General features: G+C 38.7%; 1 protein-coding gene across 3 annotated transcripts in view; it reads right to left on the bottom strand.

Moving 5' to 3' along the window:
• PLD1 (phospholipase D1) overlaps positions 1–23530 on the bottom strand; it is a 208221-nt gene that overhangs the window by 35536 nt on the left and 149155 nt on the right. For all 3 annotated transcript variants that reach the window (XM_077763675.1, XM_077763676.1, XM_077763674.1), the window contains 3 exons: positions 21167–21255; positions 8627–8740; positions 6283–6332 (listed from right to left, as the gene is read on the bottom strand). In XM_077763675.1, the coding sequence (XP_077619801.1) occupies positions 6283–6332; positions 8627–8740; positions 21167–21255 (253 nt within the window). The remainder of the gene's footprint in view (positions 1–6282; positions 6333–8626; positions 8741–21166; positions 21256–23530) is intronic.

Genomic DNA, 23530 nt, shown 5'->3' on the forward strand with positions numbered 1-23530 from the left:
TGACCCAGTAGGTGATCTATTCTGGAGAATGTTTCATGTGCACTTGAGAAGAATGTGTATTCTGCTGCTTTAGGATGAAATGTTCCGAATATATCTGTTAAGTCCATCTGGTTCAGTGTATTATTCAAAGCCATTGTTTCCTTGTTGATTTTCTGCTTAGATGATCTGTTCATTGCTATAAGTGGAGTAATAAAGTCTCCTACTATTACGGTGTTATTATCAATGAGTTTCTTTATGTTTGTGAGTAATTGATTTATATAGTTGAGTACTTCCAAGTTGGGGGCATAAATATTTACAATGGTTAGATCTTCTTGATGGATACACCCCTTAATTGTGATATAATGCCTTTCTTCATCTCTTGTTACAGTTTTTATTCTAAAATCTAGATTGTCTGATGTAAGTATGGTTACTCTGGCTTTCTTTTGACCTCCATCAACATGATAAATGGTTTTCCATCTCCTCACTTTCAATCTGCAGGTGTCTCTAGGTCTAAAATGAGTCTCCTGTAGGCAGCATATAATGGATCTCGTTTTTTATCCATTCTGATATCCTATGTCTTTTGATTGGATCAATTAGTCCATTTATATTTAGTGATTACTGAAAGATAAGAATTTAGTGCCATTTTGTTACCTGTAGAGATGTTTCTGGTTGATGTTCTCTGGTCCTTTCTAGTCTTTGTTGCTTTTGGTCATCTTTTTTTTTTTTTTTTTTTTTCCCTCCAGAGAGTCCCCCTTAAAATTTCTTGCAGGGCTGGTTTAGTGGTAACGAACTCCTTTAGTTCTTGTTTGTCCGGAAAAAGTCTTTATCTTTCCTTCTATTCTGAATGGCAGCCTTGCTGGATAAAGGATTTGTGGCTGCATATTTTTCCTATTCAGTGCATTGAATATCTGTGCCACTCCTTCTAGCCTGCCAAGTTTCAGTGGACAGGCCTGCTACTGACTTTCTGTGTCTACCTTGTAGGTTAAGGACTTTTTGTTCCCAGCTGCTTTCAGAATTCTCTTTTTAGCTTTGTAACTTGGCAGTTTCACTAAGATATGTTGTGGTGTTGACCTATTTTTGTTGATTTTGAAGGGAGCTCTCTGTGCGTCTTGGACTTGGATCCCTGTTTCCATCTCCAGATTAAGGAAGTTCTTAGTTATAATTTTTTCAGATACACCAACTGCCCCTTTTTCTCACTCTTCTTTTTCTGGAACTCTGATGATACGGATATTGTTTCTTTTCATGGAATAACTTAGATCTCTAAATCTCCCTTTGTGACTATTAATTTCCATTCCCAATTTTTTTCAACTTCATATTTTCCATAATTTTATCTTCTATCGCACCTATTTTCCCCTCTGCTTCTTCAATCCTTGATGTCACTCTTTCTGGTTTATTTTGCATCTCAACTATGGTATTTTTTATTCATGCTGATGAGTTTTTAAATTTTTGATCTCTGCAGCAAGGGTTTCTCTGGTGTCTTCTATGCTTTATTAAAGCCCAGCTGGTAGTCTTATGACTGTTGTTCTAAATTCTTGTTCAGATATATTGTTTACATCTGTTTTGAGCAAATCCCTGGCTGTGATTTCTTCTTGACCTTTCTTTTGGGGAGAATTCCTCCATCTTGTCATTTTGGCTACATTTCTGTCTTTTGCGTGTTTTAAAAGCTGTTATGTTTCCTGCACATGAGAGTAATGCTATATGAAAAGGGGTCATATACTGTTCATGGCCTGGTACTTCAGGAAGTGTTCCTGGTGTATTCTGTGTGCCTTCTGTTGTTGCATTTTGGCTGCTCTATCTCACTGGTTAGTTCTCTGCAGAGTTCCTCCTTACTTGGCAGTGGTAAAGTGTTTGGACCTTTAACTAAGTGTGCTTTGATTTGTTTGTTGATGTAACACCGGGGGAACAAAAAGGGTAGGGAAGGAAGCCTGATCCCATAAAAAGAGAAAAAGAAAGGAAAGGAAAGGGATCTCATAAAGATAGAAAAGGGAAAACTAAAAAGAGTCAAAAAAACTATAAGGCTGATTCCAAAGAAAAAGAAACAAACAAAGCAGAAGAAAAAAGAAGGAAAAAGAATAAAAAGGCTGCCAAAAAAGAGAGAGAGAGAGAGAAAAGGAAATGACAAAAAAAAAAAACAAGAAACTGAGTCTGATGCCAAATGAAAAAAAGAAAGATGAAAAAAAGGAAAAAAAAGAGTTGTCTGTTGGTGCCTAAGGATGGCGGCTGTGCTGGTCTCAGGGGCCAGATGTGCTGGCTCAGAGTTAGTCTTACTCCAGTAAATAAGCAGTTGCCAGGCACGAAGGGGCAGGATTTGGTTTAAGTGACTCCCGCCTCCACTGAGGACTGCTATATTGCTCTCTGAGGTCCTGCAGAGTTGGTGTGGGGGGAAAAATGGCACCACCCCAATTTTTCACACTTATATCAGGGATCTCAATCCCTCCTCTTCAAGCAACCTTCACAAAATAGTGAAGGCAGTCAGCTTACTCTGTGCCACAACTTTCCTGCATTTTTTCTTTGGCATATGGCTGGGATTCAAAATTAAAGGACACAGCAGGGCCCTCCTCTGTAGTAGGGCCTCTCCACCCTGCTGATGATAGGCCTTTAGCTGGCACCTGCAGGGGCTTTTGTCGTTGGGGAGGCAATAAACCCTCTTTCAAAAGCACCCAGGAGATCACTACACCATGTTATGCACTCCGGGGTCAGCTCCCTCCTCTTCAGCAGCACCTGCCACAGCTCCACTCCAGAGAAAGTCACACACTTCCAAAACCTCAGAGTTTGAGTTCCAAAAGATGTTTGGAAAAAAAAACAACAACTGGGACACTCAGTAGTTCTCACTCCCCAGTGTGTGGTCTAGAGAGGTTTTCCTCTTATGCTAACTCAATGCTGCACTCTCTCAACACCTCTCTCTCCCTTTTGTCTCTCCACAGAATGGGTTCCTTCCCTTCCACGGTGCTGATGTTTATTTCTCCCCAATTCACAGCCACACTCCTCACACGTGTCAGGCTGTCTCCCTCCAACTGTGGAGACCCTTCCGCCACTCTGCAGATCAATTCCCTGAGTGTTCCAAGTAATCTGACCACAATACAGCTGTGTGTGAGGGATGAAGAAAGCCCAGCATTCCCCTACTTCTCCACCATCTTAACTTCCACCTCTCCTTCATTTTCAAGGATGTTTTGTTGGACACAGAATTCTTGATTGGTAATCTTTTAGCATGTTGAATGTGTCATCACAGCGCATTCAGAACACCATGGTTTCTGATGAGAAATTGCCCATTAATCTTATGGAGGATGCCTTGTATTTGATGACTTACTTCTCTCTTGCCGGTTTCAAGCTTCTTTTTTTGTCTTTGTCTTTGGATAGTTTGATTATGATGTATTTTGGTATGAAGCACTTTATCCTTGTTGGATTTTGTTGAGTTTTGATATGTAGATTCTTATTTTCCATCCTATTTGGGAAGTTTTCAGTCATTATTTCTTTATATGTTCTATCTACACTTTTCTTTCCTCTTCTTTTGGGACTCCCATTATATGTATATTGGTATGTCTGATTCCATTTTACAAGTCTCCAAGGCTTTGTTCATTTGGCTTTATTCTTTTTTCTTTCCTGTTCCTCAGGCTACATAATTTCAATTGATCAGTCTTCAAGTTTGTTGATTTTTCTGCCTGCTCCATTATGCTGTTGAATCCCTCTAACAAACATTTCATTTCAGTTATTATACTTTTCAACTCCAGAATTTATATCTGGGATCTTTTCTTAAAAGAACTTTTATGGAAAGATTTATTTAAAAAAATATTCTCTTTCGGGGAGAGATTGTTTTTAAATTTTTTAATGTTTATTTATTTTTGAGAGAGAGAACGCATGAGTGGAAGGGGCAGAGAGAGAGGGAGACACAGAATCTGAAGCAGGCTCTGGGCTCTGAGCTGTCAACACAAAGTCTGACGCAGGGCTTGAACTCACAAACCATGAGATCATGACTTGAGCCGAAGTCAGACATGGACACTTAACCAACTGAGACACCCAAGCGCCCTGGGGAGATATTGTTTTTATAGTTCTCTTTAGTTTTTTGGGTATTATTTCCTCTACTTCTTTGAACATAGTTAGACTAGGTGTTTTAAAGTCTTTTAAACTGTCAGATAGGTCAAATTATGACAATCCTCTGAGAAGTGTCAGAGGATGGGAGCTTCAAACCCATGTCTTCCTCTAGGGGCTGACAGGCTGCTAGTTTTCACAGTGATGAGGAGTTGATGTTCAAGGCTACTGTGGAACTGAGGAGAGAATGATGGGGATAAAACAAATTAAACTGCTACAGAGCTTGCTGCTTTCACCAAGATTGTGTGTTTTCCTTGAATAAATACTCCTCATATAGTTACATACCTTTGGTTAATTTCTAGAATTCTAAAAATTTTGATTTTGGTGTGTCTAGGTGGCTCAGTCAGTTGACCATCTGAATCTTGATTTTGACTTGGTTCATGATCATAGGGTCATGGGATAGAGACTCATGTAGGGCTCTGTGCTGAGCATGGAACCTGCTTGGGATTCTGTCTCTCCCTCTGCCCCACTTACCCTTTCCCTCATTCTCTCTCTCTCAAGAAACGTTCATTTTGACAATTTCTGTCAGTATTTTTGTTGCTTTTTTGAAGGAGTGGATTCTTGGAGATCCTTACTCTGCCATTCCTGCTGATGTCCCAATTCCTTATTTATCAGTGAAAAATAGACATACATGGAAGGACTAATATTTTCTTCTCTACATTCTGATACATCACCCAGTGCACTCCATTTAGGAGGCTACCAATGTAAATAAAATCTTCAAAAACCTCAGTTGAGGTTTATAGCATATGTGAAGGCCTTAAGACAAGGCCTCATATAACTATGATTTCTACTCATGACTTTTCCAGACCTCCCTGTGGCAGCTCCATTCTCCAGGTCAGCTGGTAGAAACTCTCAGGATTATCTGATATTCCCCTCACTTTTCTATTCCACACCCCCTCAAGTCTTCTTTCCCAGTTGTACTCATATATAACCTTTCTTTCCTTTGCCAGTGTGCCTTTATCTCACGCCCTGCCACCAGTCTCTCTCAACTTTTTTTTTTTTTTTTTTTTTTTTTTACCAACAGTAAGTGAATCTTTCCATAAAAACACCACTTTGATAGGTTCACTCCAGGGATCAGAGCCTTTCACCAACCTTATCTTGTCTTCTTCAGGATAAAATCTACTTCTTTTTAATGTGGCCCTCCAAATTTTCACAATCCGTATCCCATCTGAAGTGGAGGTCAGACAATTTGGGTTCTGACTCCAGCTTAGTTCTTGTGGAAGTTCCTGTACCTACTGTATAAGATATAGGACAATGTCGAGGACCTATTATGTGCTAAACCTAGTATCAGGAGATACAGGCAAGTAAACCCATAATTATAATATGTGGTGGCTGGGAGCTTAAAGAAGGATCCAGCAAGAAGATATTGAGGGTGCCTGGGTGACTCCATTGGTTAAGCATCTGACTCTTGATTTCAGCTCAGATCATGATCTCACGGCAGTGAGATCAAGCCCCACATTGGGCTCCAGGTGGGATGGAAACTGCTTAAGATTCTCTCTCTCCCTCTCCCTCTGCCTGTCTCCTGCTTGCTTCCTCTTTCTCTCCCTCACTAAGTAAGGAAGTAAGTATAAGTAAGTAAGTAAATAAATAAATAAAAGAAGATATCTGAGAAAGTGCCTGCCTTTGAAAATGTGAGGAATTGCAGAAGTGAAAGGTATTACTGTGGGCTTTTTTCCTGATTTATTACCTCAGTATAATACCTGCAAAGGATTAGTCTAGTGTACGGTGGCAACATAAAATAAATAAAATCGGTTTTCTTCCCTAAATATAAGACACTGTTGTGACAACCCTGGAATCTCTGCATAATAGGAAGCTGCGTGGATACCTGTTGACCTTGTAGCATCTGTGTCCTCAGCTTTAAAGCAGAAATGACACTTGTCCTGCTTCCTCCCCAGGACTATGGTGAAGGATCGTAGCAGAAGACACAGGAAGGGCCCTTGGGAAGTGCCTTACACTTCATCACTTACACTATCATCAAAATAACTATTATAGATAATGAAAATACTCTTATTTTTCATTACCGATGCATCTGAAGTTGTGACGTCTTCATTTGAATATTGCTCTGGGCAATTTAATGAGAATGAGTGATTGACTCAGTTAAACATTTTGTGGGCTACCTCTTGTGAAGAGAGTTTCAAAGTCACACTATGAAAACATTAATGATTATGGATATGTCACCAAAGACAACTGTGGAGGAAAATAAAAGCTGTTACTTACGCTTTGCTTTTAACTGCCCAAGGATGGAATTTTCTCCTCTGCACATGGTTCTGAACACATGGAAAGGAAAGAAATAATTACAGAGGTTTCAAAGGAACCAATCCCAATTGCAATATCTGTGAAGATAGTCCTAACCCCCAAGTAAAAACAGAATGAGTGCTTTTATGAGAAGATGCTACATGGACTTTTAAGAAGCTAAAAAACCACCTGGATATCACTTTTATAATGGTACTGAGGGACAGGTTGTTTTGAGGTAGGTAAATGGAAATGTCATAAAATTGACATTAGATTGCAGAAAGAGATGCTATTTTAAAAAGATGGGCTATGAATGAACTTTCTCTCTTAGAAAATTTGGTGACAGCTAAGATAAATTTAGAATAACTCAATAGATGAGAACACTTACAGACTCACATTACTTTCAGAGGTAAAAAGGGCAAAGACTTAGCAGAATAATTTCTGAGTTAGAGAAACTATGCACCTTGGCTGTCTCTGCAAAGTCGGCAAACGCCTTGAAAGTGAAAAATATAGTTGCAGATAACTGACTCCGCTAATGATTTCATTTCTCAGAACTCTGATAATAGTCAATGAATTATAATGACTGGCAAAACAAAACATTCCAAGTTCCATCTGCTTGCTCTATAAAAGTAATTAAAAATACAGTTATCCCTGGGAAATACTGATATTCTTAAAGATGAAGCCAGCAAATAGAGATGTTTTTGCATAATAAAAGGTTAGATTTTTAGCTGCTGAACAAAAGCCAAGCGTGTTATTTCATTCAGCTGGTTCAAACCCAAGAAAATAGTCACAGAAAATAATTACAATTGACAATATTCCAAAAATAATATTAGAATGGCAAATGAAGTGGATAAAATCCAATTAAACATTATGTCAGTGCCTTAAATACTTGAAAAGCTTTGTTTTTCATGTTATAAATCAGATAATACTAGAAATGGGCAAATCTTCAATCAAAATATATAGCCCAAAGCATACTTAAAGTTCTCTCATACTGTAATCAGGCAAAATTACCCCAGAAGAAACAAAAAAAATCTTTACTTGAAATCCTGGTTGGTAGAAAGAGTTCAGTCAGTAAGAAACAAGAAGATTAAAAAAAAAATCACCACAATGGTGCCCACAAACTGTGCTTAGAGGACCCTCAGATCCTGCAGAGGGGACCGGAGGGGTGGGCAGCAGGAAGGCATGTAAGCCCCTACCCTTAATTTGACCAAACTCTTGCAACTTTATCTGGGGGTTCTGGGCCAGGCCTCATTGGCCCCTCCCTCATAAAAGAGTTTGGTTAGAAAGGTGGGAAATTGCAGGTGGTTCTGAAGAACAAGGGATATTAAAAGAAAACATCCAGGTTCCCGTCCTTGCTTTGACTTCTCACAAATGCGATGTTCAGCAGGGTTCTCTGGTATCTTAGGTCCCAGAGTTTATTAACTGGGTGCTGGGATTCATGCCCAGGCCTGTTCACTTACCTCTTCACTCCCATTCTCTTTTCCAGCTAAGTGACCCAGACAGAATGTTAGGGGTGCCTTCCCATCACTTTCTATACTCCCTCTCTGTCTGCTCACCAGACATACCTTCTAACCCTCTTCATAACTCTCTACTGGCCAAGTCTGAAGCTTCCCAGGTCTTTTTTAAGTAAATATGGCAATTCTTCTCTTTAGAATATCGACAACAGGATTTAATACTTTACTTAAAATTTTAACAAAGATGGGGTAGCAAAAATAGAATTAAAATTCCAGATGATAGTAAAGAACCTTATACTTCATTTTCTGGCAAAGGCTACCATGACCAGCCTTGGGGAAAAACTGCTACCTAAAGAATGATAAACAAACACATGGAAATTTAATTTTTTTTCTTCAAATAATACGGAAAGCTCAGTAACTATGTGGTGGCTTAAAGATCATTTTTAAATTATTATACATAAATATTATATATAAGTCTATACGTATATAATACATATGCACACATACATATGTGTGTACATATACATACATAAATATATATCTACATATGTATGTGTATGTATATATATATATTAAGTCTTTGTCTCCATTTATAAGATCTATGTATATGCATGTCTTGCATGTAGGCAATGAATAAAAGCTTTATATTTTAGTTCTTTTTATATTCGCCATGTGTCCCAGGCCTGCCATTTATGATTTTAGGCTCTATTTGAATTTTACCAACTAGTAAACAGGCCAAGATTCAAAAGTAAAATAAAGTGTTCATCTGTTCAACACTCCCTGAATAGATGTGGAGAAACATTTCCATTCCTTTCACCAGCTTACATGCGTGACTGATAGAAAGCTGAAAACAGACAACTTTAGAACTTTGGCACCTGTAGTTGAAGTGCATTATTGCCTGCAGAGCATTTCCTCCACCCGTTGAAATGTCTCCTTCAAATCCTGGCAGCAGTGGTATCACAACATATACCCGGTATCTCTGGCTTTCCCTACAAAAGTCAGATGCAGAGTGATTCACCAAAAAATGATATAGCTAGGCAGTTCACATGGTTTTAGAGATTGAGCTAATGGCTTCCTACAATACATTCTATCACATTTCAGGGCTTGGAAGGTGCCATTGGATTGGAGGCCAGAAGCTGTTATCCAGGTAACAGTTCATAACCACCTGAAAAATCAGCTGAACTTGGCAGTAGAGTGGGAAGTCTACACTGTCTACAGCATAATTCTTCCTAGGACAAAATCTACTGGAAGCAACTCATGCTTGAACCCATGGAAGGTGGGGTGAGGGTAATCACAAAGTTTTGAAAAATATATCATCGTAGTAGTTTTATGTGTAACAAGCTGTACCATCGTTGCTTAGAAAGTCTCATTCAGCTCTGAAAACTGGTTCTGCTGCAAAATGTTATCCTGGGCCCCTCAAGAATTTTGAGTGACGATTTTTAAGACCTCTGCATATATAACTCATCATTTCTTGGCCCACTGTTCCAACTGATGGAGTCCAGCTTTTGAAAGAAAACTCTTAACAGTAGCCTTTACTACTGGAACAAATAAAGGAAGGACGTGGGGCTACTTACTTAGATCTCCATTCAGAAGGTAAAAAAAAATTGGAGAATCATGTTCAAAAACGTATCACTATTTGGAGGCAACGCTGTTAAAGTCCTTGCCTCCATTTATGGGATACTGAGGAAGAAGTGGAAGCTGGAAAGGGCTATGGTATCTATTGTGGTTAAGAAATCTTGTCCATAGATCTGGAAGATCCATATTCACATAAAGATGCTGCTATTTAAACTTCTCTTAAAATTTCATTTCTAAGGTTCATTTTCTTCAAAGCAACTACATTTTTCTCTCATGTGAATATTACTACTACTCTGTGAGGGGTCAGATTTCATTACAATATCTCCAAACACCAGTGTATGTATCAGGGCTCGTGGAAGGTGAAGTTCAGGGCAGGAATGATAGCCAGCACAATGGGGTCTGTGGCCCGGGAGCCTAACCTCAGCGCTGATGATCAAGGCATCTGAAATAAATTGTTGCAATGGCATGGATTAATCACTAGATGGCAAACACAGTTTGAGTTGGAAAAAATGAATTTTAAAGAATGTAAATGCCTCAAGTTCTTTGCCTGATAAGAGTAAGAGGCTCACAGCCTTAAATGGTAAAAGAGATAGTGGGAAATAACAGAAAAAATACCTAAGCTATTTTCCCATCACCAGTATTTAAAAGTCCAAATAAGTTAAATCACTTAAAAACTGACACTACCTGACCTCAACAGCCTTTCCAGAATCACCTTCCATACGATCCTGAGAGACCCACTGTCCAGTGCCAGACCACTACCCTTTGCTCTGAGGTGCACCTCTCTACTAAGGAAAGTTGGCTCACCTGCTCTCTGAGTCTGGAATATCCTTTTTGCCCATAGAATTCCACTTTTCCCTTCCAGACAGCTAAAAGGCACCTTCCTCGGTCAAGTCATCCTGAATCTTCCAGTCAAAGCTGGTTTGCTCCTGCCTCTGGACTCCCAAGGCACATGGCATGGATATCTACTCAGCACCCTTTTCGCTTTACACCCTTTTCGCTTTACCCTTAGTAACACATGCATCTGCTGCCTAGGCTATATGATAAGCTCTTTTGAAACACAGGGCATATATTCACATATCTTTCCATTTTGGGCAGTGCCCCACAGAGGATCCTTGCACATGGTATGCACTCGAATTATCTGCTTTGGGAGAATGGGGTTGGGTTGGAAGTATGGTTGTTCCTGTGAAGCCGCAGATAGAGAAGAGATCAAGCTGCAAAGCTTACATTAAGTTTCTCTTTAAATTACATGTTATTTGAATTTTTATCATGCTAAATATATATAACACAAAATGTGCCATTTTAACATTTTTAAGTATACCGGTAATACAGTAATATTAATTATATTCACATGTTGTGCAACAATCATGATTCTATTTCTAAAACTTTGTCATGTGTCATGACCCTAAACAGAAACTGTGATTGTTAAGCAATAACTCCCATGTTTCCCCTCCCTGGAAAGCACTGGTAATCTCCAATCTACTTTCTGTCTCTATGAATTTGCCATTCTAGATATTTCCTCTAGATGGAATCATACAATACTTGTCCTTTCGTGTATGACTTATTTCACTTAGCATAACATCCTCAAGATTCATCCATGTGTCGGAATTTCCTTCCCTCTTGTGGTTGAATAATATTGCATCACATATATAATGCACATTTTCTTTATCCAGGCATCTGTTTATGGACACCAGGGTTGTTTCCACCTTTGGGCTACTGTGAATTATGTTGCAGTGAACACTGGTATATAGATCTCAGTCCCTGCTTTCAGTTCTTCTGGAATATCCCCAGGAATGGCATTGTTTGGCCATGCAGTTATTTTATGTTTAATTTCTTGAGGAATCATCAAATAAACTATATTTACTACTAGGTAATACATGCTCATAGTACAGAAAGGAAGAGGTAGAAGATTATATGATGGAAAAAAAAATTCTCTTTCTCTCCATTGTCCCCAGGTCCTGTTTCCCCTCTTTGAGGGCAACTCCTATTACCTTCCAGGTTCTTTCAGAAATAGTCTATGAATTTATAAGCATATATATTTTTTTTCATCTATGCAAATGCTAGAATACTATAAACACTTTTATGAATGTTTCTATTTATATATCTTTAAATAGAGATTTATCCATTAAAATTTTTTTAATGTTTATTTATTTTTTGAGAGATGGAGTGTGAGCATGGGAGAGGCAGAGAGAACGAGAGAGACACAAAATCCAAAGCAGGCTCCAGGCTCTGAGCTGTCAGCACAGAGCCCGACACGGGGCTCGAACTCATGAGCCATGAGATCATGACCTAAGCCAAAGTCAGAGGCTTAACTGACTGAGCCACCCACTGCCCTGGTCCATTTTTTGATAACAGTGATACAGCATTCCCCATACATCCTTACCATAATATTAAAAGCAGTTTTCTATTGATGGGGATGTAAATTGTTTCTAACTTTTTACTATTTCAAAGTAGCTATTTTGCTATGTCTGCTGACCCACGCAAGTCATTTTTCACATTTATGAAACATGAATACCATTTAGGAGTGGTATTATTGGTCTTGAACACCAAGGGTTTGTGATTCTGTTGTAAACATGGTTCCCTTTTATCGTTGTGTTTTATAAGGGCAGAGATGACCTCAAAACAGAGATCTTATATCATATCCATATCAAATGGAGATCACAGTAGGATACTGAGAAATGTCCTATTAAAATATTTTATCTTTTAAAGGGTTAATATCCAGAATCTATAAGGAACTCACCAAACTCCACACCCGAAAAACAAACAACCCAGTGAAGAAATGGGNTTTTATCTTCAGGGGCTCCTGGGTGGCTCAGTCGGTTAAGTGCCTGACCTTGGCTCAGGTCATGATCTCATGGCTTGTGAGTCTGAGCTCCGTGTCAGGCTCTGGGCTGACAGCTCAGAGCCTGGAGCCTACTTTGGATTCTGTGTCTCCCTCTCTCTTTCTGCCCCTCACTCACTCATGCTGTCTCTCTCTCTCTCAAGAATAAATAACATTAACATTTTTTAAAATTTTTTATCTTCAGATAAAATATTTTTGCAAATTTAGTTTATAGGAATCAAAATATTCACATTTTCTTGTCCTCGGGACTCTATTAGCTCCATATCAGGGTCTTCGCCTTTTTCTAATACAGTAGTTCTTGAAATTTCCTGAATGATGAAATTTTTAAACTGTGTTCAGCAAGTCAGCAGAAATGACTTAGGTTTTCACTGCTGTAGAAAAGGGGGCTCTTGAATTTCAAACCATAAAATTGTGGCTGAGTTTAAGCCAATGAAGAGAAATATCTACTCAATATTATCTCCACTCTCCTTCCTGGATGCAATCTCCAGAAGAAAACAGTTCTCAGCTGCCAGGAAAGCACTGCATCCTCATAAAATCCGGGTGGTGCAAAGGAGAGCAAGAACCTGAACCCCTAATGGGCAGAATTATTTATGATCTTGAAAACAAGGGAAGAGCTAGTGGGCTACAAGCCATCATGTGTGAAGCAATCATTTAATCTGCTGCAGTTCAGGACAATTTTATAAAATTGCATTCTTGGATTTTTGATTAAAATAAGTTTTCTTTCAAGCCTCACCAACTCTTATAGCAGTGCCGTGTATGATATCTAAAAATTGAAACTCAATGTCCAAAAATGCGGGGTGGTTAACTAAATTATGTTACAGCCACTCAAAGAGCGAACATTTTGCAGCCACTAAAAATGACCACTATTATGACTGACTAGCAAAATACTGCCAGTACTGTGTTAAAATGACCCTAATGCAAAGTTACAATTACAAGACAATTACAGATGTGGCAGGCTGATACTAGGAAATGGGAAATAACTTGTCCCTTAAATGCGGTACCTTCCCCCACCCTGTGACTGGAGATGTGAACCAGGCATTGCCCCTAGGATGGCACTCTCACAAAGGAAACAGGACACAAGATATCAACTCCTATCGAGCGGGTAGAGATCCTTTAAGCTCAGCCAAGAGTATTAAGAAATAAGAGTGAGACTCAGGGCAAGGATCCTGTCCTTTATCATCGAGCAGAATTCCAGGGAGAACAAGACAGACCTCATCACCTTTCAACAGGATAGGGGAGCCATGAGGATCTGAGTGTCAGATATAATCTTGCTTCTCAGGGAACCCCAGAGAAAGGTCCACTAGCCCACATGATGTGGCAGCAACAAAGGAGAAGCAGAGGAGAGGCAGGTCTGAGAGGAGAAGGTGGTGGCCCCTATGTCTCAGTAAGCAGACTCCAGAACAGGCCCAAGACACAGCAACACTGAGGGCTGGAAGTCTCTTCTCAAAGATCAGGGCCCCTTACCATCCATTCCAAGGATGGGGTGTGTCGGGGAGGGGAGGAGTGGGGAGAAGAGGCCAGGTAACACCTGATTGATGGTGTACAGAGCAGAAATAGCAAGGAATCGCGGAATTTGTCCACATTTCAGGACGTGACTAAACTAAATTTCCTTCTATTGTGTGAAAATGGAATTTGGAACTGAAATTCAATCTACAGAAAAAAGAAATAAATTACAACTCAACAGAAAAATACATGTATATTAATATGAACAAAAAGGAAATAAGGAAGTAAAAAGTGAATTTTTGGGGTGGTGAGAGTGTGGGATCTTTAACACTTTCCATTTTTGTGACTGCTGTAATGTTGCCTGCGCCTTTAAAATCAGAGTGCTAATTCACCACGTATATGGTCATGGTTCTCCTGTACATTTCCCTCCTTGTTTGTCTCTCAGGAAAAACCCCCTCCTCTTTCAACCCCACTTCCCTCCTCATCACGGAGGGCCATGGGAAAAGTGGGGTTGCCTGCAGCAGGGTGTCAGGACCTGGAGGAAGGCCCCCAAGGAGCTCATCATGCTTCGCTAGTGAGGAGATGCTTTGTTTTTTCAGACTTTGGAATTTATAGATCGTATTTCACTGCTATAAACTGCAAGAGCTGGTATAAATCATATCAGTGTAGATTTTGCAGCCGTGAATGCTGTCAGAACTAAGGACTGTGTTTGGGGCGTAGTATTTTCGTGGAGAGAACATTATACCATTGTGGCAATGGTTACATGAAGCCTTCTGCATGGGTTGGGACATAACCCATTTTATTGTGTGTTTGGTAAATCTTATAAAGCACAGTAGCCCTTTCCAGGCTTTAGTTTTCTTATCTGTAAATGAGGGATTTGACTAAAATCATTGCTGATCTACGAGAAATGCTGGCCCTATGTGGCAGTGACTTTGCATATTACATGTGCAACTTTATAGATTATGATGTAATACACAGTGTGCACGCACACATATATAATTATTTTCATGGCTTATCTTTTGGAAACACAAGCTTTTAAATGTAAGGATGTTGAAGGTTAGCCCAGCATGTCTAAGAATTCACTCTCGACTTGATAAACTTTGCCAGGCAGGTCCCTCAGCTACCCCTAAAAAAGACCCTACAGGACTGCTGACCTCTGCCCTGTGGTAATCTTAACATCTCTCTATCTTCTGAGATTGCCATGTATATAATTTTTGGAATCCAATAAAAGGAGTTAAATGATCAAAATCAAACAGTCTCCTGCCATGATCTCCTGTCTTCTCTGGCTCCCACCTACAAAGCTTGGAGGTTAGCCCGCAAGGAAAAAAAAATGTGAAACCAGCCAGCAGCATACTTAATCTACATGGTTTTTGTTCTTTTTATTATAACCGCAGCTTAAATTTCTTTTAGACAGTACTTCTGAAACATACCCAGCATGGTACACAAATTATAGGATATGGTAATTGTAGGAGGCAGACTTTTCTTTAAGCCAAAGAACTTTTTATCTATCAAGCAATTATTTAAAAAACCGTTCCTGATTTCTGTATTTTTAAAAATGTTTTATTTATTTCTGAGAGAGAGAGAGAGAGAGAGAGACAGCATGAGCAGGGGAGGGTCAGAGAGAGAGAGAGAGACAGAATCCAAAATAGGCTCCAGGCTCTGAACTGGCTGTCAGCACAGAGCCCGATGCGGGGCTCGAACCCATGAACCATGAGATCATGACCTGAGCCAAAGTCAGATGCTTAACTAACTGAGCTATCCAGGCACCCCTGATTTTTTTATTTTAAAATAAAGTTTCTCTCATAGATTCCTGGGAGGCTTCATACTAGAACATTTCTACTTCCCTTGAAATGAGGGAAGTTTTATAGCTGGGCGGTGAAGAGCACAAGTTGAAGTTCCTAGAGACATGGTCTGTCTCCATTCCACTCATCGATAGCTGTGTGACTGATTCAGACAGGTTATGTAATCTCACTGGGCTCCACTGCCTCCTCTGTCAAATGGGAAAATTTATGCATCCACTTCATAAGGTAGGTGTGCAAATTAAATGAAGCAATGCATGCAAAGCACCTCGGAAGTAGAGACTCAAAAACTACTTGGTAACATTGTTACTCAATTGACAACTACTGGTTTCAATGATAAAGCCTGTACACCTTCAAAGGGAATAAGGAAATAGTACCTAAAAGTAAAGCAAAGTAAAACTGCATTCATGTTATGCTACTGAGGGCCTTACTTTATATCTGAGGGAGGATGTTTATTGCATCAATAGTAAAGACTCCCAAAATGGATTCCTGGGAGAAGGCAGCTGTCATTTCCTGGCAGGACCCCTCTGAATAGTGTTGAATAATTTGTCTCTACTTGTCACAGGATGAACAAGCAGCAGAGGTAGAAAACCAAGGTAAGACTCACCTGTCCAGCAGTGGCTATCTAACAATTTAAAATAAGGCACGTTACACATCACTTTAATCAAACCATTTCTGTTTCTACCATAAATAGTACTTCTGGAACAGCTTATCTGAGTATTGTGCTTCTGTATCATTGCTTAACCGTACGGTGAGCTAGCATATTTCCAGAAGATGAATTTCCTGGAAATAATTTCTTATGCGGATTGATATGTTCTGGTTTTCGAAGTGCTTGCACATCCATACATATGATCTGGGTAGAACAGGTACTGTTTTGTTAGTGAATAAAACAGAGCATCAGAAAGGCAAACTGATATGCTCGAAAGGTCACATAGGTGGAGACAACAGAGTTGAAAGGAACCCAAGTCCCCAGACACCTGGTCCCCAAATAATTTCCAATTCCCCAGAAGAACATTCCCCGTACCACCCACTCATGGGCAAAGCGCAAAGCACTGCTCTACAGTTATAGGAAGCATGAAGAATTTGAACAACTTACAAAATTATGTGCTTTCCAATGTAGTTTAAGAGTGTATTTCTCAATGCAGTTTAATATTAAAATGCGGAGGCATTAAATCCACTGCCTATTTTCATTGTATGTATCAACTCTGTGTTGATAACAGTGCAAAATGCACCCCCTCACTTCCTTTTGGTCAAGGCAGCAGACTTATGCATGTCAAGTTTCCAGAAGCAAAACTGTTTCATCCTCAGGAACAATTCATTCAGGGCACATAAAATTTCGACCTAGATCAGTCAGTTCTAGCTCTTTCTCTTGGCTTCTTCAAATATGGTATAAACCGGTTGACCTTAGACTATGGACTATGATTTCTTCTCCCTGATCTCCAGTCAGATTTGAGTTGTTAAAGACGGGCTTACAGTGGGTTGGGAGCCAAGACAGTTTTACTAATTAGAGCAGACCTTTTGATTTCTGCGGAGAACCATAGCTACTGTTGGTTCACCGTGGGATGAACAATGTTCTGAGGCTCTAGGTCACGGATCAGAGCACAAAGGCTTTGCAAAAATGTATTTCTGCGAAGAATTATGGCTGTTGAGAAGGAACCAGAAGGAAGTGAAGAAAGCAGAGAACTCACTCCAGGGAATTGGTGTTCCCTGGATTCCAGTACTGGCAGAAAAATAAAGTCTCAGCCCAGTTGAGGGAGTTGGCAATTAAAAGACTCCAATCTTTCCAGGGTGGGAGGGACCTGGAAGAGAGCCTGTGTTCCTTGGTCAGGCCTGGCTGAATGCTGACTGTCATTTCCCTCCATCTGCTTTGTGCTTTATTCTATTCTTTTTCCAACAGCCCAAATTGTACTTGTTGCTAGGCATGTGACCCTCGCAGGAAAGTTCTGAGTCTCAGGAAAGTAGAGCACAGAGAAGAAAATGAAGGAAGAAAGGGGGTGAACTTGGGCAGATATACCATGGCCCTCAGTGAAAGTGGGAAGTCCCATTGCAGACAGGCTGCAAGATAAGCTTTTAAATTTCACCTCTCCATTTTCTAAGAATGCAAGCTCACAGACTTGAAATTGTTAAATGAAAACGTATTCCACAGTTAGATTAACACAGGAGATGAACAATAATGTGGAGATACAGAGAAGAGGGAAAATGTAAAATATATTCCCAGTATACATATGCATATCCATGAGAAGTTTTACGTGTAACATACACACCCTCTGAAATGTGGCTGTCAAAGAAAGGGAGACCATTGAGACATCAGAGGCAAATAACACACAGTTAACACATAATCCAATGGACTCATGGCCTGTTTTCTACAAAGGAGGCTTGAAATTGCATCTTTAATATGCTCTGTGAACTTCCAACTGTGAGATACAACCTGCAGCAGATGCTACCTTACAGTGCTCTCTCACCACAGAGCCCTATTCCTTTCAAAGGCAGCTCATAGGCTCACTGGGAAATATTCAGTCGGAAAATATCTTCAAGTTCTTTACAGCCCTGAAATACTATGATTTTAGAAGAAGTCCAGATTTTTGAAAACAAATTAATATGCTAAAGAAAAATGTCCTTTCAGGCTCCCAAACCCTTTAGAAACAAATCTTGCAGGTACTTATCAATACATGTACTATAGGGAACTAATAACTCGGATGAGTGAGGCTGAGATTCAGCCCAGTCTCCTTATGAGTTGATTACGGCTACAATATTCATCACTCATTGCTCAGCCCAGTGAGCTCATTTGTCAACTTAATGGATTTCTGCGACTTATTTTAACTTCATGAAAAAAAAGTATTTTTCTCTTTTGTCATATGTGCTTTATAGATAAAGTGGATACTCCTGCATCAATGAAATGCAAGAGTTAACAGAAGGATAATTTAATTTTGTAAATTAGACATAAATTGACCCATGGAATTGAGAGACTGGCCATGATGCAAGAAATCTTAGTGTGTGTGGGTATGCTTAACTGTAAACAAGACTATTTTAAGTCATCTCAGAAACAGATCCCATGGTAACATTCTTGAAAAAAAAGTATATGGGAAGGCAAAAGATAGAGGTCACCTGTAAAAGCACAGATCATCATTAATATTTATGGCTATATGTGCTGTTCTAGGGGAGTACTAAGCAATCTGGACTTTGCCTGGAGTTACTGGTGGACAATTATGAAATGCAAGTGCCTGGGCCCTGCTCCAGGAAATTCTGACCCAGCAAGCCTGGAAGGAGTCCAGCTCCCTAGATTTTTGTAAAAGTCCAAGGGTGATCTTGATGTGTAGTCAAAGGGGAGATCTACTGCATACCTTGCAGGATGTGGTGAGTACTGTGATGTGCTGCCTAAATAACCTCACCATGGGTTCAAGACAACATTCCCTTACCACGGAGAGTGTTGGATACTGAGTACTCACTCACAGTGAAGTCCTTCGCTAGGATTTGCCCTCCTTGGTGAAAGGGACCTGCCTCACCCAAGGTCATGTTCATTTCCTCAAGTCAGCCTATACCTGATGGCTAGTTTAATGGGAAGAGGGGACAACAAAAGCCCATTCCACTTAACTCAATTTGTGGCAACCCTGAAGGGGTCTTAAATCCTACTTGTCAATGAAATGAAGTTACGTGGTATGGGGGAAGGTATTGGCTTTGAAGCCCGAAGGCTTATGCTCAAAGCTATTTTTGCCTATTGCTGCTAGTGGCTTAGTCGAGCCACGTCACCTCTTGAATCTTAGTTTTTCAACTTTACAAATGGGGACAGCAACAACAATAACAACAACGATATCTACTTCCGAGAGTATTTGTGAAGATTCATAAGAGTATAAATCTAAACTATAAATCACATAAAATACTGGTAGTTACTGTTCTAAAATGTTCTTAGATCTAAAAGCCCCCACATATTATGTGAGAAAAGGATATTCAGGTACTGTGCTGCTGGAAGTACAAAAATGTTTTAATTCCCAAATGTGTATGCACTTAACATTCTCTACTGCAAGTGTTTACTGAATTGAAATAATAAAATGTAATGGTATTGTTTGTGTATTCTGCTGCTTCTATACAGAACTAAAATCGGCCATAAAAAGAAGTAGTCTGGGAGCCAAGACAATTTGGTGGGGAAAGAATAGTCTTTTGGACAAATGGCTCTGGAACAAGTGAATAGCCCCATGCAAAAGAATGGAGTTGGACCCTTACCTCACACCATGTATGAAAAGTAACTCAGAATGAATCAAAGACCTAAGCATAGGTGTAGAACTGTAAAATTCTGAGAAGAAAAGAGGTGTAAAATCTTCATAGTCTTGGGTTAGGCAGTGGATTAGTAGCCCCATCACCAAAGCAGAAGAGATAGAAGAAAAAACAGATAAGCTAGACTTTATCAAAACGAGAACATTCTGTGTTTCTAAAGATAGTATTAAGAAAGCAAAAAAGAAAACAGCCTGAATAGGAGAAAATCTTAAATCACAAATCTGATAGGATACTTATATCTAGAATATATAAAACAACTCTCACAACAATAAAAAGACAACCTAATTTAAAAAATGGCCAAGAAACTTGAGTATCTATTTCTCCAGAGACAATACACGAAACGGCCAATAAACAAACAAAAAATACTCAACATCATTCATTAGGGAAATTCAAACCAAACCCATAATGAGATATCATTTACACCTATAAGGATGGTTATAATAAAAAAGAGAAAGTAATTACTGGCAATGATACAGAAATTGGAGTCCTCATACACTATCGGAATATAAAATGGTATAGCTGTTTTTGAAAACATTCTGGCAGTTTCTCAGAATGTTAAGCATTGAATTGCCATATAAATCTGCAATTCTATGTGAAGAATAATAAAAATATGTCTGCATAAAAACTAATACACAATGTTTACAGCAGCATTAGTCATAATAGTGAAACAGTGGTAACATCCCAAATGGATAAATAGAATGTGATATATCCAGAAAATGGAATACTACCTGGCAATAAATATAAACGAACCACTGATAACATCCTATAGCATAGATGAGTCTTGGAAATATTAAATTAAGTGAAAGAAGTCAGTCACAAAAGACCACATATTGTATGATTCTATTCAGCATGAAATGCCCAGACTAGGCAAATCTATAGGGAAAGAAAATAGTTTAGTGGTTGCACGGGGATAAGATAAGGGAAAATAGTAGTGGCTGCTAGCAGATACAAGGTTTCTTTCTAGAGTTATGAAATGTTCTAAAACTGATTAGGTATGGTTGCACAACTCTGTAAATATACTAAAAACCACTGAATTGTACACTTTAAGTAGGTGGATTGTATGGTATGTGAATAATACCTTAATAACATTGTTATTTTAAAAATAATCCCAAGCTGAAGAAATAGGACAGAGGGCAACCAGAATTTAAATATAACTCATGGAAAAATATGATGACTATTTTGCTTTGATTTTTAAGTGAACACAGTAACCGTCTGCCATTAAATAAATCACAAGTCTAACGGCGTGGGAAAGAGACTGGCCAGGAAAAAATGACTGTGCCCTGGAAGAATTCAGATTCTTTCAAAAATGGACTCAAAATTCTCAGCCACTGAAATCAGACTCAAGGAACCAATAACCTACTGCTAGCTGATCCCAATTTATGCCTGCTAGCAAAAGACAGTATTTTAAAATGGGCCTTCAAAAGTCATTTTAGCAGTAAATGCAAGAATCATTTGCAGTAACTACTTTTACCAAAATGCTAAAACATTACCTGTGAGCTTTCAGGATCCTCTGAGCAATGGCATCACCTATCTTGTTGAATACAACTTTGTCATCAGCACAACTTATGAAAAACTGGTTCTACGAGAAATAGAGTAATCCTATAAGTCTTTCTTATCTTAGTAGTAAATATATAAGGACAGTGTGCTATATAACAGACACTACACTGATATTAAAAAAAAACATTTCACATAGCAGACATGTTCTTATTACTGAAATCATTTAGGAAAGTAAATGATGTCGAGAATAAGAGAAGCCTCATCTCAACTCTGGGTTTCATGTACATCTATACCCACATCTAATACCTTAGTCAAGTGGGAGGCTATGCTAGTATTTCATCATCTGAATTCTTTGTCGCTTACATTTTTAAAATTTACATTCCAAATTTAATCAATAGGGATATCAGGTTTACAAATACAAGTATTGTGTAAATGCTCATGATTTAAAATCCTATACAGGTAAACATTCTGTCTCATGCTAAGTTTACCTTTCTACCAGGATAGATGGCAGAATCATGGGTCTGATTTTCTCCACCCATCCTCTATTACCTCCTAGTATCTGCTCTTGCCTTGTTTCACTTGTTTGGCTTTCTTATTTTTTCTGAACATCTATTTTAAGTAGCTTCAAATCTCTTTCACAAGTATGTTTCATATATAAAATAAATTAATAAAATGGAAAAAGAAACAATTTTCCTTTTTTGCTTTGAGTAATCTGTACGATTCATTTGCCTATAAAATATTATTTAAAACTTTTACTAAAAACTGGGGCAAGACATTATTATCATAATGGTATAAAAGATTTAGTTGCTATATAAAGGAATGTTAGTAATTCGGTATAAATACCACTACTACATATTTACATACATTGTTATGAGATACTTGTGATTTTTAAGTCTAATCAACACAAAGTAATCTTTGCAGATCATCTTAAAGAGACATATAAGCAACGACTCAAACTATGGTTGTCATCCCTTTGCAACATCATTGCTTTTACTCGTTTACATGTTTTTATACTTAAGTACAGAAGTCTGTAAACTGCCTCTATAACACAAACTTACCAGAAGACATTGTGCGGAAACTCATTTGAGAATGTGTTTCCCCTTAAGGCATCAAACAATAAAAATTTCAGTGGCAATCAAACCACATTTGTTTTTCTGAATTCATATTACAGAGAGGCTTAGCATTCCTCAGCTGTAAACATGGCCACGTGTCATGGCCTGTTCTTTTGTGAGGAGAGCAGGGTCAATCCCAACCACGTATCTCTGGTAGAGGTGTTAACTACCAGGTTTGTGTCCATAACCATGTGTAGCCACATGGCATTACTGACCTCATTTAGGGCTGTGATAGCATTAATAAGAAAAGCTGACTTAATGCTACTAAAAAGAGATAAAGCAAAAGGATTCTGGGTAATGGGTGAGGCAGCCATTAATATCTTATATTGTTATTATAATTGTTGAAATTAATAACACTATTTGTATTAGTACTGCAAAGCTCCAGACTTTGATATTCAGAGTCCTTTTTCTGTTGCATAGTCTCATCCAGGATATCATATTGCATTTGGCCTGCTAATATTTTTAATCAGCTTCTCTTTCTCCAGGCCTGTGAAATAAATATAGCTCTAATTCTTTCCTACTTGCCCTTAGTGAGTAGTCACTGCATGGAAGGCAGAGGGCCAGACTCAAGGGGAAGGAATATAGGGTCAGGATGATTTTCTCCGGGAAACTCATCTCCTTTACATATTACAAAAAAAAAAAAAAAAAAAAAATGTTCAATGGGAAAGATAAGGCTAAAATAAAGGCAGGAGATGTGCTCTGATTTACTTTTACACTATCAGAACTTTTTTTCCCAGGATTTCCCACATGCTCTGAGCTAGCTTTATATCTACTTTTAAGTTCATTTAAATCTAAACCCGGTGTCTCTAGATTTTCTTCTATTCTCTGAACACAAACTCTGGGATCTGACAAAAATTTTAAATGAAGAGTGGTTCATAGAGGATTGAAAAAGGTGGTACATGTCCTCAATATTCTCACATCTTCCTTTTCTATGTTCCTTTTCCTATACTCTCCCTATTCTAATATCCAGTAGCATCCAGTAGCATCTAATCCAGTAGCATCTAATATCCATTAGCATCTAAGCCAGTAACATCTAATATCCAGTAGCATCTAAGCCAGTAGCATCCAATCATCTCCATTTTCACAACTTCCTCTTGTGTGTGCTCTTCTGAAGCAGCTCATGCTTTACACTTGGACCTTCCAACTCAAGACAAATAAAAATGTACTCATCCATGTTGTGGTATTTCTGGTTAATAATATAGTAAGTTATACATTTTAATAATAAGATCTTGGGGGGTTCCTATT

The sequence above is a fragment of the Crocuta crocuta genome, unplaced genomic scaffold (assembly GCF_008692635.1).
Source record: "Crocuta crocuta isolate KB4526 unplaced genomic scaffold, BGI_CrCroc_1.0 scaffold433, whole genome shotgun sequence".
Taxonomy (NCBI): domain Eukaryota; kingdom Metazoa; phylum Chordata; class Mammalia; order Carnivora; family Hyaenidae; genus Crocuta; species Crocuta crocuta.